This window comes from Schistocerca piceifrons, chromosome 7, assembly GCF_021461385.2.
Source record: "Schistocerca piceifrons isolate TAMUIC-IGC-003096 chromosome 7, iqSchPice1.1, whole genome shotgun sequence".
Lineage (NCBI taxonomy): Eukaryota > Metazoa > Arthropoda > Insecta > Orthoptera > Acrididae > Schistocerca > Schistocerca piceifrons.
In genome coordinates, this window is record NC_060144.1 from 349,580,942 (window position 1) to 349,596,383 (window position 15,442).

At 39.9% G+C, this 15,442-nt stretch overlaps 1 protein-coding gene across 1 annotated transcript in view; it reads left to right on the top strand.

Annotated features, from left to right (window-relative positions):
- Positions 1–459: 459 nt before the first annotated feature.
- LOC124804995 (cytochrome P450 4C1-like) overlaps positions 460–15,442 on the top strand; it is a 36,621-nt gene continuing 21,638 nt past the window's right edge. The window contains exons 1-3 of the mRNA XM_047265391.1: positions 460–670; positions 13,979–14,085; positions 14,995–15,085. Of these exons, the coding sequence (XP_047121347.1) occupies positions 508–670; positions 13,979–14,085; positions 14,995–15,085 (361 nt within the window). The 5' untranslated portion in view covers positions 460–507. The remainder of the gene's footprint in view (positions 671–13,978; positions 14,086–14,994; positions 15,086–15,442) is intronic.

The following is a 15,442-nucleotide window of genomic DNA, read 5'->3' on the forward strand; positions in this document are numbered from 1 at the left end:
CGGTATATTGTACTGTTTCTTTACATTATTTGTTGTGTGAAGTGTGAGTGAAGCAATTTATTTTCTGTATAAGGAGTGGAAGTACATTTATTGCAAAACTAAAACTAAAGGTATTAGTAAATTTAATGAAGAGGGAACGCGGATTGTTCTTCAGACGAAGTTGACTTCTATTCAAAGAGAGGCAGGAGTATCAGGATGTATCCAACAAGGTTTTTCCCATCTTCAAGTTTCGAATTACTCACTCTGGATGAACTGTCGACGTTGTCATGCAAGCTATTAACTACGCAGTAGATCATAATCAACGCTCATATTTATATATCTCGAGATAACTATAAGGTAAAAGATTAAATGATGCCCCTCTGTTTTTTATCTCTCTGTGCGTAAGAGGGAGGCAAAGGTCGGCGGCGCAAACTATTGATAAACTGACAAGCAAACGTTTTACTGGGAGACAGTCGCCGGATCTCGTAGTTGTGAGCACCAAACTCGTCGCTCCGGACACATTACAAGATGGCTTTGGCTGTGTTCGTGCTGGTGGCCTTCGTGGTCGCCGTTTCTGTGGCCTTCGTCCTCAAGAACTGGCGCCTGGTACGCTCCATAGAGAAGCTGCCGGGGCCGTTGTTTCTTCCATTCGTGGGAACAGCCTACGTATTCGCCTTTAGACCGCGAGAAGGTAAGATGTCGCTACAGCAACGTAAGTACTGTATTTACATTATCTCTGTGGTACATTTCGCACAGCTGACAAGGTTGGAGTGAATCTTCTTGAGTCCTTTATCGCCACTATCATTTATTTCTCCCGTATACACCCCATCTCCTTTTAATATCACATATTCTCCAATACTTTCTTCTCTGCTTTCGGCAAATTGTACTACTGTATACCACTGTTATTTTTATTATTAGTCTACAACTTTCAAACTACAGAAGCATTCTTTATTTTGTGCCCTAATTTTTCGTTTTGGCAAATCAACCAGTCTGGCACGCTGCCTGTCGTACCAACAAAAACTCAGAACTAACACAATTCGTAACTCTTAAGCACAGCTGAAATAATTGACGAAGTTATAACTGAAATGAAAGCAACAATTAAAGCCAATCACTAAGGTACATACGTAACTGGAAACAAAGTAGGAGATTTCTTTCTCGCTTTCTTAGGTTTCACATGTAATTTGCACCTGTATTTCACTTTCTCATTTAATTATATGTAAAATTTAATCATCTATGAAACAAGTTTAGTCATATAAACAGATAGTGGTACGTGCACTGCCACGATAGCACTGCAGTGATTTCAAGCATTTGTGGAAACACCAAAAAAAAAAAAAAAAAAGAGAATCTGCTTTAATACAAAAATGGGAACATAAAATAAAGAACTGCACTATAATAGGGAATATTAGAAGTATTAACAGAAGTGGTAGCTGTTTACGTTGGAAGAGTCTGCCGAGAACAACAACAAATTTTTCATTGACACAATTTTTAGAGCACTATATACCCACAGAGGACTAATATACATGTAATGGACTTCGCAAAAACCAAATGGAACCAAAATTGAATTAGAATTTTTTATCTAAAACTAAAGATATTTTAATTGTCCTAAATCACTTTTGAATGGCAGGTTATTATAGACTCATGACACATGGTGTGAAAACGTATACAAAACTGAAATGAATGAGAACTGTCGAATAGGACACCACAGATGCCGACTATACAGGTATACCAGTGAAAAGGAAGCGATTCCGATTAAATTCAGCAATATGTTAAGCATTCTGCAAAGTCATGGCTACGAAAGAGCAATTTCTTAACAAAAATACTTGCTGTAAATGAACAACGTAATGTAGAAAGACAAGGAAAGAAAACAACCATTCAAATGTACAAAATAGCTATTAAATCGAAGTGTAAGTAGGTAATGATAGACTTTGGTGAATAAAATGAAACTGTTTAGAATTGTCTTCTAATGGAAGTGAGAAGTTACAATAAAAATTTGGTGAGAGCAAGTACTGAAAACTGTGAGTCTTTGTTTACTGCTTTGGCACAGTTCAGTCAGGGAATTGTTGTAGTATACACGATAACAGCTTTGTTTACCCATTTTCTGCAAAGGTGGTAACGGTTCAGATATTATTACACTCGTCAGTGAAGGCGCTGTATTGGTTGACTCACGTATCATGACACCTCTGCAGAAGGAGACTGCAGGTACAATCTGTTTCAAAATATTGACTCTGTAAAAATATAAGCGGTCATGCCCCACCTCATTAACCAAAGAAACGTAAATTTGTGAACAAGCTATTTGCTTATTTCTTTTGCCTCCGGCAGCTAACGGCTGTTTAGCCAGCTAAACGTTGAATAACAGACATTTAGTACAACCCATACGCTGATGACACAACAATGATACAAATACCACAACATATATTATTATTGTGGAACCGCATAACTGTGATGGAAGCTAACAAGCAAAAACGCAATAATTAAAATCTATACATTCGCTTCTGTATATTATTAACATATTTTGAGATTCGAGTAGCTAGATCCCTATTTTCGATTTTGTGCATTTGTTTATAACATCCTCTGTCTCAAACATGAGAACTAGAGGCTACAGTGTCATATTTTTTAAGAAATTTGGGGTCGAATGAAAAGAACCATATAATAACTTGCAAAGCAAAGAAAGATCGGAGACACATTACTACTTATTTCAGATAATAAATCATAATTACACTTTATGAGAAGTGAGCCCATTCTTAATTTTTCAGTGTTTCAAGTTCTCATGTATTTTGACACTTTCTCTCTCGCTTTTTAACATTATTATGTTTTTTTTTATACTGTTTATCACAGAATATTTGTTTCTGAAAGTAGGTTTAATTTCAACTTGTAAGCTTTCTGTGATTTTCTTTGAAAATCACACATCGTCTTTATTCATTTCTAGCATTTCTAGGCCAGTTCTCACACTAGATACATGTTATCTAATTTCATTCATTCATCTTCCCGTACATCCTTGCGGCAGTATTTTCTTGTCTCTTGGAATTCGGCATGTAACTTAATTCATCACCTTCTATCTGTAAGCCTCGCTACACGTCCCTCTCATCTCCAATTGCACTTTCATTGGAATCCTGGTAGTAATTTCGAATACATATCTCTCCATTACGTGTCAAATAATCCTCAGTTTTTCAATTGTTTTCTGTTTTAATACCCGTATCCATTGCCATAAATTAATGCTGGTGATACACACAGATATACGCCTTCCTTTTCACGCACTTCTGAAGCTCACTCTTGAAAGTTTCTCTTAGCTCACCAATATTGCTCCACTCTTCTGTTCAATATAGTTCTCTGAATTCAGCCACTTCGTGCAACTAACATATATCCAGATGTTCGTTAACTGGATCTATGACTTCATTTAGGTTTATTTTAACTGTGTTTCGTAACCATTTTAAAACTTGTTGTATTAATTTTCTCTGTTCGTCGTTGAAATTTGTCTATACTAGAAACAAATACTAGAAACTCATGACCACGCATTACCCATATATTAAATTGTGAGATCTTCCCAAATTGTCTGTTTCGTTAACGTGAGATCGGGCTACGTAATCCCAAATGTTCAAAAGAGCCTTAACTTTCTTGAACATTTTAATGTAATAAGAGAACGTAAGAACGCTTCTTTATTGTGTATCGATGGGCATCTAGCCGCCCAATCAATTCTAGTGCTGACTTAGTAATCGGAATCGTGTAGTAAAGAGGTCTCACAGAAAGCTCTTCTCCTGCTGGCTTGAAGATAACAGAACATGTCAGCTAAGAGTTTGAAGAACCTGTTACTATAGAAATGCTTCTCAAATTCAGTATTTTACAGAGGGATTTGCGGTTCTAATTCCCTTTTAAGAGGACTTACAGCTGTTTCATAAGCAATAAATATGATGAATCAAAGTGTAAAACATCAGCTGCTGAAGACTTGAAAAATGTTGAAGGGTAAAGGAAGATAAGGAATACTGGTTTCATTGTGATTGTCTACTGAAGCAAATTATACGAAGGTTTTTACTCTCTGGGTTCCTTGATTTCTACAGTAAAGAGAAGATGGGTCGTGACGATTTTCTAAAGGATGACGCAGAATTATGATGATTATTTTCCCAAAGGAAAAGCCTGTAACAATGACCCGATACAAAGTAATGCCAACTTAGGAACACACCTTAGTCGTGTATTAGACTCTTACTCTTTTCAGTTCACAACCATGAAATTAAATACGTCTGGCGAATCTTGGATAAAGAAGACTGAATTTCCCCCTTTTCGTTGCAATAAAGTAGATAAAGACTGTGAGAAGAATGATGTGGTACTATGTGGGTTTACATAACACTCTGGTAAGATTAATGCCAGCTGTACGAACAGTAAGCAGCACACCAGGCAATTTATCAATGAAATTTCATTACGAGGGGCACTACAATATTCTCCATCGCCCGTTTATTACACCATAACCTTATTTGTTGGCAACATTATTATACGTGTACCAAGTGATATAACCAACCTACATTACATATTGAGCATAATGCACATTTAGACACCGAGAAATGTGTTTATCGTAGGTCTGAAAAGAAAACAGAAGTAAACTTATAGAAGAGGAAAGCATGGTTAACTCATCAATCCGAGCATCGCTTAGGCTTAAGTCTCACAAAGTAATTCATAGGATTTTCTCCGCCAGCCATCTTCGAACTATTCACTGGAACTGAACCTTCGTTTTTGTCAAGCAACCGGTTAACTACGCGGAAGGTTACACACGACGCCCTTATGACATTACTAAAGCGCTTCCCAATTTGACGAGTTGAGACGTTCTTCAGATAACTCGTCAGTGAAAATGACATAATGGAGCTTATTTTTTATCTCCCTGTGCGTAAGAGGACGGCGAAGGTCAGCGACCCGAACTGTAGATAAAGTGACCAGCACACGATTTGCTGCCAGACACTGACCGGAGCCCCACTTTCGAGGGCCGAACTGAGCGAGACAGAGGAATCACCAAACATTGGTGATGCTGGTGGTGGTGGTGGCGTACATGGTCGCCGTTTATGTGGCCAGCACCCTGAGGGCTCGGTACCTAATAAGGGCCATCGAAAAGTTGCTTAGACCCTTCCCTCTTCCATTCATTCGTAGCATCACCAATGTTTTTACCTTGCGACCACGGGAAGGTAAGGTGCCGCTATTAATAACACTATGCCTTCCTGACGCATGCTGCTACGCTGCCACAAAATCAATTGGCTCTGAGCACTATGAGACTTAACATCTGAGGCCATCAGTCCCCTAGAACTCAGACCTACTTAAACCTAACTAACCTAAGGACATCACATACATCCATGCCCGAGGCAGGATTCGAACCTGCGACCGTAGCAGGAGCGTGGTTCCGGGCTGGAGCGCCTAGAACCGCACGGCCAGCGCGGCCGGCACGCTGCCACAGTTAAAGTGACTCTCACACCATCCGGTGGGACTCCTATAATGTAATTTAATTTAATTTAAAAATGCTTTTATTCCAGTCTTTGATCACAGTATTAATTCTTTTGACGATGACCGGTTTCAGTCCGTAATGATCATCCTCAGATCTTTTTTACACCATGTCCTAAGGTGATAAGGCCATAATCGCATCGTCAAAACATATAAATGTAATCAGTACAACATCAGACTGGAATAAAAAGATTTGACAGTATTGGTTCACTGTTCGTATACACGACTATGTCGCAACACGTGAATTTAATTTATATACGCTTGATAGATTTTGATAAAGTGAGGTCAAAACAAAAGAGAAATAACTCTAATAACTCTATGAACATTGTAATGTAATTTAATTAAACCAGACGCTGATCAGCAATCAGGAAACTAACTCAGTACTCAGGGTGGTTACAGGATTATACAATTAATCGTCTCTCTCTTGAATTATCACAGATATTGCACAATATATATATATATATATATATACATATATCAAAAGTTTAGTTAAGACTCATGTATTCATAGCATCAGATAATACTTCGCAGATCCGTTCGATGTGAAGTAATAAAACTCGTAACTCCAGGTCGTGGTTTCGTCTCGAATACCAATGTAAGATAACAAGCATAATCTTTTGCAGATGAAATCTCATACTAGAACTAGAATCCTGTGATCAGGCCTTTCTGCCTGGGATGTTATCTCACAACCTTGAGAAAGTCTGAAAGTGAAATATATTAAATTACATCTTCCTTAACACTGAGCATGGCTTTTTTCCGGTTTAATATGGATTCACATGTGCTGTGATATGGTATCAATAAAAGCAGATTATCAGGTACAGTCATACAGTTTAAATTAATTTTAGGTCCGCCCCCGGTAGCTGAGTGGTCAGCACGACAGTATGTCGATCGGAAGGGCTCTGGTTCGATTCCCGGCTGGGTCGGAGATTTTCTCCGCTCAGGGACTGGGTGTTGTGTTTCCCTAATCATCTTCATTTTATCCCCATCGATGCGCAAGTCGCCGAAGTGGCGTCAAATCGAAAAACTTGCAGCCGACGAATGGTCTACCCGACGGGAGACCCTAGTCACACTAAATTTTTTTTTTTTTTTACTGAACGTTATTACCAACATTTTTCCAAAACGAATTTCTCTACAATTTCTGTTGAAAGCTTTGTACAATTGTCTGGAATTTAAAAAACAAATTGGGCCAGGTAATTAATAGATTAAAATTTTTACGAAATTACATCTTTGGTTCTCTCGACTTTCTGGAAAACTACTGCAGATACACGTCTGGGACTTGTTTTACTAGATTCACCAGACCAATAACAACGAAATAAATGGAAATCGTGCTTTACTTTAACTTCTTGCAGTTTTGTTATGACTTCATATTAGCAAAGTTGCTAAATTTCAGGCAAAATCTTTCATTAGCCGTAACTCCGTAACTAAACATATGCGGACCTATGTTTATATGAACTTTTATCTTTAGTTTTATTGATATAATAACACATCAAACCCCCCGATGAACCACAGACCTTGCCGCTGGTGGGGAGGCTTGCGTGCCTCAACGATACAGGTAGGTAGCCGTACCGTAGGCCCAACCACAACGGAGGGGTATCTGTTGAGAGGCCAGACAAACGTGTGGTTCCTGAAGAGGGGCAGCAGCCTTTTCAGTAGTTGCAGGGGCAACAGTCTGGATGATTGACTGATCTGGCGTTGTAACACTAACCAAAATGGCCTTGCAGTTCTGGTACTGCGAACGGCTGAAAGCAAAGGGAAACTGCAGCTGTAATTTTTCCCGAGGGCATGCAGCTTTACTGTATGATTAAATGATGATGGCGTCCTCTTGGGTAAAATACTCCGGAGGTAAAATAGTCCCCATTCGGATCTCCGGGCGGGGACTACTCAAGAGGATGTTGTTATCAGGAGAAAGAGAACTGGCGTTCTACGGATAGGAGCGTGGAATGTCAGATCCCTTAATCGGGCAGGTAGGTTAGAAAATTTAAAAAGGGAAATGGATAGGTTAAAGTTAGATATAGTGGGAATTAGTGAAGTTCGGTAGCAGGAGGAACAAGACTTCTGGTCAGGTAAATACAGGGTTATAAATACAAAATCAAATAGGTGTAATGCAGGAGTAGGTTTAATAATGAATAAAAAATAGGCGTACTGATAAGCTACTACAAACAGCATAGTGAACGCATTATTGTGGCCAAGATAGATACGAAGCCCACGCCTACTACAGTAGTACAAGTTTATATGCCAACTAGCTCTGCAAATGACGAAGAAATTGATGAAATGTATGATGAGATAAAAGAAATTATTCAGGTAGTGAAGGGAGACGAAAATCTAATAGTCATGGGTGACTGGAATTCGTCAGTAGGAAAAGGGAGAGAAGGAAACATAGTAGGTGAATATGGATTGGATCTAAGAAATGAAAGAGGAAGCCGCCTGGTAGAATTTTGTGCAGAGCATAATTTAATCATACCTAATACTTGGTTTAAGAATCATGAAAGAAGGTTGTATACATGGAAGAACGTGGAGATACTAAAAGGTATCAGATAGATTATATAATGGTAAGGCAGATATTTAGGAAACAGGTTTTAAATTGTAAGACATTTCCAGGGAAAATGTGGACTCTGACCACAATCTATTGGTTATGAACTATAGATTAAAACTGAAGAAACTGCAAAAAGGTGGGAATTTAAGGAGATGGGACCTGGATAAACTGAAAGAACCAGAGATTGTACAGAGTGTCAGGGAGAGCATCAGGGAACAACTGACAGGAATGGGGGAAAGAAATACAGTAGAAGAAGAATGGGTAGCTTTGAGGGATGAAATAGTGAAGGCAGCAGAGGATCAAATATGTAAAAAGACGGGGGCTAGTAGAAACCATTGGGTAACAGAAGAAATATTGAATTTAATTGATGAAAGGAGAAAATATAAAAATGCAGTAAATGAAGCAGGCAGAAAGGAATACAAACGTCTCAAAAATGATAACGACAGGAAGTGCAAAATGGCTAAGCAGGTATGGCTAGAGGACAAATGTAAGGATGTAGAGGCTTATCTCACTAGGGGTAAGATAGATACTGCCTACAGGAAAATTAAAGAGACCCTTGGAGCAAGGAGAACCACTTGCATGAATATCAAGAGCTTTGATGGAAACCCAGTTCTAAGCAAAGAAGGGAAAGCAGAAAGGTGGAAGGAGTATGTAGAGGGCCTATACAAGGGCGATGTACTTGAGGACAATATTATTGAAATGGAAGAGGATGTAGTTGAAGATGAAATGGGAGATACGATATTGCGTGAAGAGTTTGACAGAGCACTGAAAGACCTGAGTCGAAACAAGGCCCCCGGAGTAGACAAAATTCCATTAGAACTACTGACAACCTTGGGAGAGCTAGTCCTGACAAAACTCTACCATCTGGTGAGCAAGATGTATGACACAGGCGAAATACCCTCAGACTTCAAGAATAAAGTAATAATCCCAAACCCAAAGAAAGCAGGTGTTGACAGATGTGAAAATTACCGAACTATCAGTTTAATAAGTCACAGCTGCAAAATACTAACGCGAATTCTTTACAGACGAATGGAAAAACTGATAGAAGCCGACCTCGGGGAAGATCAGTTTGGATTCCGTAGAAATGTTGGAATACGTGAGGCAATACTGACCCCACGACTTATCTTAGAAGAAAGATTAAGGACACGCAAACCTACGTTTCTAGCATTTGTAGACTTAGAGAAAGCTTTTGACAATGTAGATTGGAATACTCTCTTTCTAATTCTGAAAGTGGCAGGAGTAAAATACAGAGAGCGAAAGGCTATTTACAATTTGTACATAAAGCAGATGGCAGTTATGAGAGTCGAGGGGTATGAAAGGGAAGCAGTGGTTGGGAAGGGAGTGAGACAGGGTTGTAGCCTATCCCCGATGTTATTCAATCTGTATACTGAGCAAGCAATAAAGGAAACAAAAGAAAAGTTCGGAGTAGGTATTAAAATCTATGGAAAAGAAATAAAAACTTTGAGGTTCGCCGATGACATTGTAATTCTGTCAGAGATAGCAAAGGACTTGAAAGAGCAGTTGAACGGAATGGACAGTGTCTTGAAAGAAGGCTATAAGATGAACATCAACAAAAGCAAAACAAGGATAATGGAATGTAGTCGAATTAAGTCGGGTGATGATGAGGGAATTAGATTAGGAAATGAGACACTTAAAGTAGTAAAGGAGTTTCGCTATTTGGGGAGCAAAATAACTGATGATGGTCGAAGTAGAGAAGATATAAAATGTAGACTGGCAATGGCAAGGAAAGCGTTTCTGAAGAAGAAAAATTTGTTAACATGAGTGTAGATTTACGTGTCAGGAAGGCGTTTCTGAAAGTATTTGTGTGGAGTGTAGCCATGTATGGAAGTGAAACATGGACGGTAAATAGTTTAGACAAAAAGAGAATAGAAGCTTTCGAAATGTGGTGCTGCAGAAGAATGCTGAAGATTAGATGGGTTGATCACATAACTAATGAGGAGGTATTGAATAGAATCGGGGAGAAGAGGAGCTTGTGGCACAACTTGACTAGAAGAAGGGATCGGTTGGTAGGACATGTTCTGAGGCATCAAGGGATCACCAATTTAGTATTGGAGGGCAGTGTGGAGGGTAAAAATCGTAGAGCGAGACCAAGAGATGAATACACTAAACAGATTCAGAAGGATGTAGGCTGCAGTAGGTACTGGGAGATGAAGAAGCTTGCACAGGACAGAGTAGCATGGAGAGCTGCATCAAACCAGTCTCAGGAGTGAAGACCACAACAACAACAACAACAACACATCAAAATATTTGCATATCTTCTTGAATGACCCTGTATATGGGTACATCACGTAATTATTGCGGTAGTACTGAATAGAACAATGGAGACAAGAAATTTTGTGGTAGAGCTTAACTAAAAGGAGAGATGGGTTGACAGGACACATTCTGAGACGTCAAGGGATCACAAATTTAGTATTGGAGGAAAGGGTGGGGGTTAAAATTGTAGAGAGAGACCAAGAGACGCATACAATAAGCAGATGCAGAAAGATGTAGGTTCTTCGGAGATGAAGAGGCTTGCAGAAGCTTGCACAGGATAGAGTAGCACTGAGAGCTGCATCAAACCAGCCTTTGGACTGAATACCATAACACCAACATTGCGCAGAAAGAAACCACAGCTCCCCCATCACCTTTTGCATTTTGTCAATGTATTATTATCACAAGATTTAGATTTGTATTCATTTTAGTGTCCGCCTCCGTAGTCGAAAGGTCAGTGCCACTGAGTGACTGGGGGGGGGGGGGGGCACCCGGATTCGATTCCCGGTACTGCCACGTAGGCCTGCTTTTGTTTTCGTTGGAGGACTGGGACAGAGTGCGCTCAGTCTTGTGAGGCCAGCGGAGGAGCGACTCGGCCATTTTGTAGCGATTCAAATGTCAAGGACTGGGAGAGAGATGTGCTGACCACATGCCCGGCCATACCGCACCCAACGAGGTTACTGGTTAAGGGTGACTCGGCGGTCGATCGGGCCAGTTTGGCTCGTCTAGGACCCAAACAAGAACCTTGCCTTTCTTTTCGTTCGTTTAACTGGCAAAGGGATGGCTGAAGAACGGTACTTTAGCCTCTGCAAGTCTCCCATTGATAGAAGAAATTGATTTAACGAATAAATAAGAAAGCGGTATTACCCGTTGGGTCTTGGGCTGACGTTTATTTAGTGAGTTTCTCACATTTCGACAGCGCGAGAGATTGATATTCTTCAAGATGAACACTCTTTTGCTGGTGGTAGACTAAAGGAAATGGATGGTGAATCCTTGACACAGCCGCCGTTCATGTTGGCGAAACATCGAGAAGATCAAGTAGAATAGGTTGGACGAAGATTCCGATACAAGAACAAAGAGGAGAAACGTCAAATAGTGATCATGAAAACCTGAAAACATCTGTAATTAGAAAGAGGTTGGTGACCGTTAGTTAAATTGTTAGACCCACTGGTCAAGGTGGTGCCTTTTTCAAACTTCCTTTAAAGCTCTAGAAATGGATTGACATCACATCGTGGACTTACATGAGTGCTTGTAGACCATAGTGTTTTATACAGTGCTTTTGAGAGCATTCAGTGAAATGAACAGAAAGAAATTCGTATAAGTAAACAGACTGCTTCCCTACAATCACCGAGGACGACCGAGGGTAACATCCTTATCAGATCTACTGATAACCATCAGCACTATGAGGTATTACTGGGAAGCTATTTACTAGGAAGTTATCGACTTACCCCAAGCTGGTGCCGCTGGTGACAAGTATTCACGAATTTTATGCCACAACTATTCCTGCCTGTCTCAGCCAAATATTAAGCTAATTTAATTCCTCCCGTCATTGGACTTCTAATCACTCAGCTCTGTGTCACCACTAACACACCACGATTAAGGATGGTCGACGACATAGACTAGCTATCAAATCTTGTATAACTGTGCAGGAAGGTGAAGTAACACCAGCCGGGATTCGACCTAATTTCGGCTGTGTGTAGGTTTGGGGAAAAACCAGTGGGCCTTACTGAAAGGCGTTTTCTTAAGTCATCACTCTTCTGACTAGTTTGATGCGGCCTACCACAAATTCCTCCCTGTCCCAACATTTGCATCTCAGAGTAGCACTTGCGACCTACGTCCGCCGTTATTTGCTATTTCAAACCTCAGTTGTCTTCTACAGTTTTTACCCTCTACAGATCCCTCTAATGCCGTGTAAGTTATTCGCTGATGCCTTAATAGATCTCCTACCTTACTGTCCCTTCTGACAGTGTTTCACATACAGACTCTTCATTCCTTACCTTACCAGTCCACCTAATTTTCAACAATCTACTGCTGGACCACATCTCTAATGCTTCGATTTGCTTCTTTTCCAGGTTTCCGAGGTCCTCGTTTTACTACCATGCAATGCTGTGCCCCAAACATACATTCTCAGACATTTCCTCAGGTTGAGGCCCATATTTTATACCAATAGACGTCTCTTTGCCAGACATGACTTTGTTGCCAGTGCAGTGGCAGACACATGCTCTAGGGGTAGTGTCTTTGATTAGTAACCAAACGTCCTCGGTACCGCATTCGATGGCAAACCAGCCCTGGAGGCGGACGAATCAGCAATCATAAACGGCATGAGGATGCAGAAGGCAATGGAAGCCACTACATTACAGACACATAATGTGTGTAAACAGGACATGGAGACAGTATTTGAAAAAAGTGAAATGATGATCTCTCCATTGGCGAAAGATTTCGAACTAGTCCCCGTTTCGGGTCTACAGGAGAAGACTGCGAAGGGGGAGGTGACTAAGCCAAAAAGAATGAATAGCCAAGGAAAGGATAACGTTCTACGATTCGGGGCATGGAGTGCCAGGAGTCTGAATGCGATATGGAAGCAAGAAATTATAAAAAAGCAAATACTAAGGCTCAATCTAGTTGTATGGGGATCAGTGAAGTGTCGTAAATAAAAGAACCTTACGTCTGTAACGTTATTTTCAACCTCTGCCGTAGTGAATGGTTCTGAATACGTAGTATAATGTTTTCTAGATGCTTTTACAGTTGTAAAATAAAAACAGTAAGAGCTGAAAGCTAGGGTGACCTCATTTCAATAATCGTATGTTAATTAATTATATCTGCACTGCCGCAATAGTACTGCAATACAGCCATATTTAATGACATAAGCAAATTTTTTCATGACTTTATGCAATGGACTTAGACGAATTTTTTTCTTGTGCTTTTCCGTAAAAAGTTATATCCTGTACTGATATTAATATTTCATTATCAGGTGACAAATAGCAAATTTTAACACAAAATTAAGACTTAAAGTAAGGAGCAGTACTCTAGTTTGCATCTTTGGGAGTGATAATAAAATTACCAACAACTTAAATTAATAGAATTGGGCGTAAGTGTCAGTAGGTCTGCCCTTCACTCGTCATTATATCAGAAGAAACCAAGCATTGAATGGACTTGGCAAGGAGTAAAGAGAACGAAATTTGATTACATAATTTTTATCAAAAATAGGGAGACTGTACTAAGGTTAACGGTGTTGAGCAACTTTTGAATTGCTGGCGACCATAGACTCATAAGATAAACATGAAAACAGACACACGTTTGGAAAGACTCATAGTACGGTAAGGTATGCTGATTACTACAATACATTTGTGAACAGGAGGGAATAACAGATCAAACAAAGCAATACGTTTATGGCCTTAGAAAATAAAAACGTTTCAGCTATCGATGAGATTAGTAATTGGTTAACAAAGGAACTTATGCAAACAGCAAAATGTGCGAAAATAGTCAAAGAGTGGAATTCCTCAAGTACAACAAATAAATTAGTAAAGCACAATTGTAACACGACGACTTCTAGGACCAGCTTATTGACAGCTGACCATTTCCAAATAATAACTGACATTATAGGACGAAGAAATGAGAGTGCATTATCATTTAACCTGGGATTCACTGATTTTGAGAACCACTGACTCAGCTCCTGCATTATCTTAAATGATGGTGTGTAACGTAACTGTCTTGTCTGTTGCAGAATTGGCGAACGTGTTCGACCGCATGAGTAAACAGTACTGGCCGATGTTTCGTACTTGGCTTGGCCACACCCCCGAAGTTCACCTTATGAAGGCAGAATACGTTGAGGTAGGTAGCTGAAATAATTTTGTCCGTCTCTTGTACTTTATCAATCCCGCCATTATTGTGAGCACTGAATTCCTACATGTTGTTGTTGTTTTTGTGGACTTCAGCTCAGATACGGGTTTAATGCAGATCTCCATGGTACTCTATCCTGTGCAAGCCTCTTCATCTCCAAATAACTACTGCAACCAATATCCTTCAGAATGTGCTTAGCATATTCATCTCTTGCTCTCCCTCTACAATTTTACCACCCACGCTTCCCTCCAGTACTAAATTGGTGATCTCTTGATGCCTCAGAAAATATCCTCTTCTTGTCTAAACTTGTTTACCGCCCATGTTTCACTTTCATACACGGCTACACTCCATACAAATACTTTCAGGACAGACTTCCTGACTCTTCAGTCTGTACTCGATGTTAACAAATTTGTCTTCTTCAGAGAGGCTTTCCTTGCTATAGCCCGTCTTCATTTTATATCCTCTCTACTTCGACCATCATCAGTTATTGTGCTCCCCAAATAGCAAAACTAATTTACTACTTTAAGAATTTCATTTCCTAATCTAATACACTCAGCATCACTTGATTTAATTATCCTCGTTTTGCTTTTGATGTTCACCTTATATCCTCCTTTCAAGACGCTGTCCATTCCGTTCAGCTGTTCTTCAAGGCACTTCGCTCCTACTTATATTGACCAAACGGGCTTAATACACTGGATTCATATCTGAGAAGGCCAAATGCTGAATGGATTAGACAAATCCTGAGTGTTATATTATATGTATGACGAGTATCCCGCTCACTTCAGATAATGTATCTATACGACGTGCATGTCAAAGACTTGTCAAAATTTAGAGAGGGATGCACCGTCGGGCTTGGCTAGCATTGTGCTGAGATTTACATTTATTGTATTCCCGTTTCAGAAAATAATGACGAGCAGCGAACTGATCACGAAGGCCCCTATTTACACGTTTCTGCAGCCTTGGCTTGGCGACGGGCTACTCATGAGCACTGGTAAGTAGCGTTGTCAGTTAAATGAACGACTACCTACCAGTTTGTTAGATTTTGTTATTAATATTAGTTACTATTAACTAACACATCTCGTAGGGGAGATAACTCCAAAAGAAGATCCTTGGCGTGCTAGAAAGGGTACTGAGCGCATGGCTGGTAACAAACTTTCGGTAAACACGCACTACTCCTAATACCCCAAAGAGCTTCGAAAAAAGGACGGTTTCAAAGGTAATGACAAAACTATGAAAAGAGGCAAACGAAAATGGATCAGCGGGTACATCAAAGTAGTAGTCTAGAATGTTAGAGGTAGAACTTCAGATGTACTAAAAGACTTAAAAATCGATGATGTGGCAATCACAG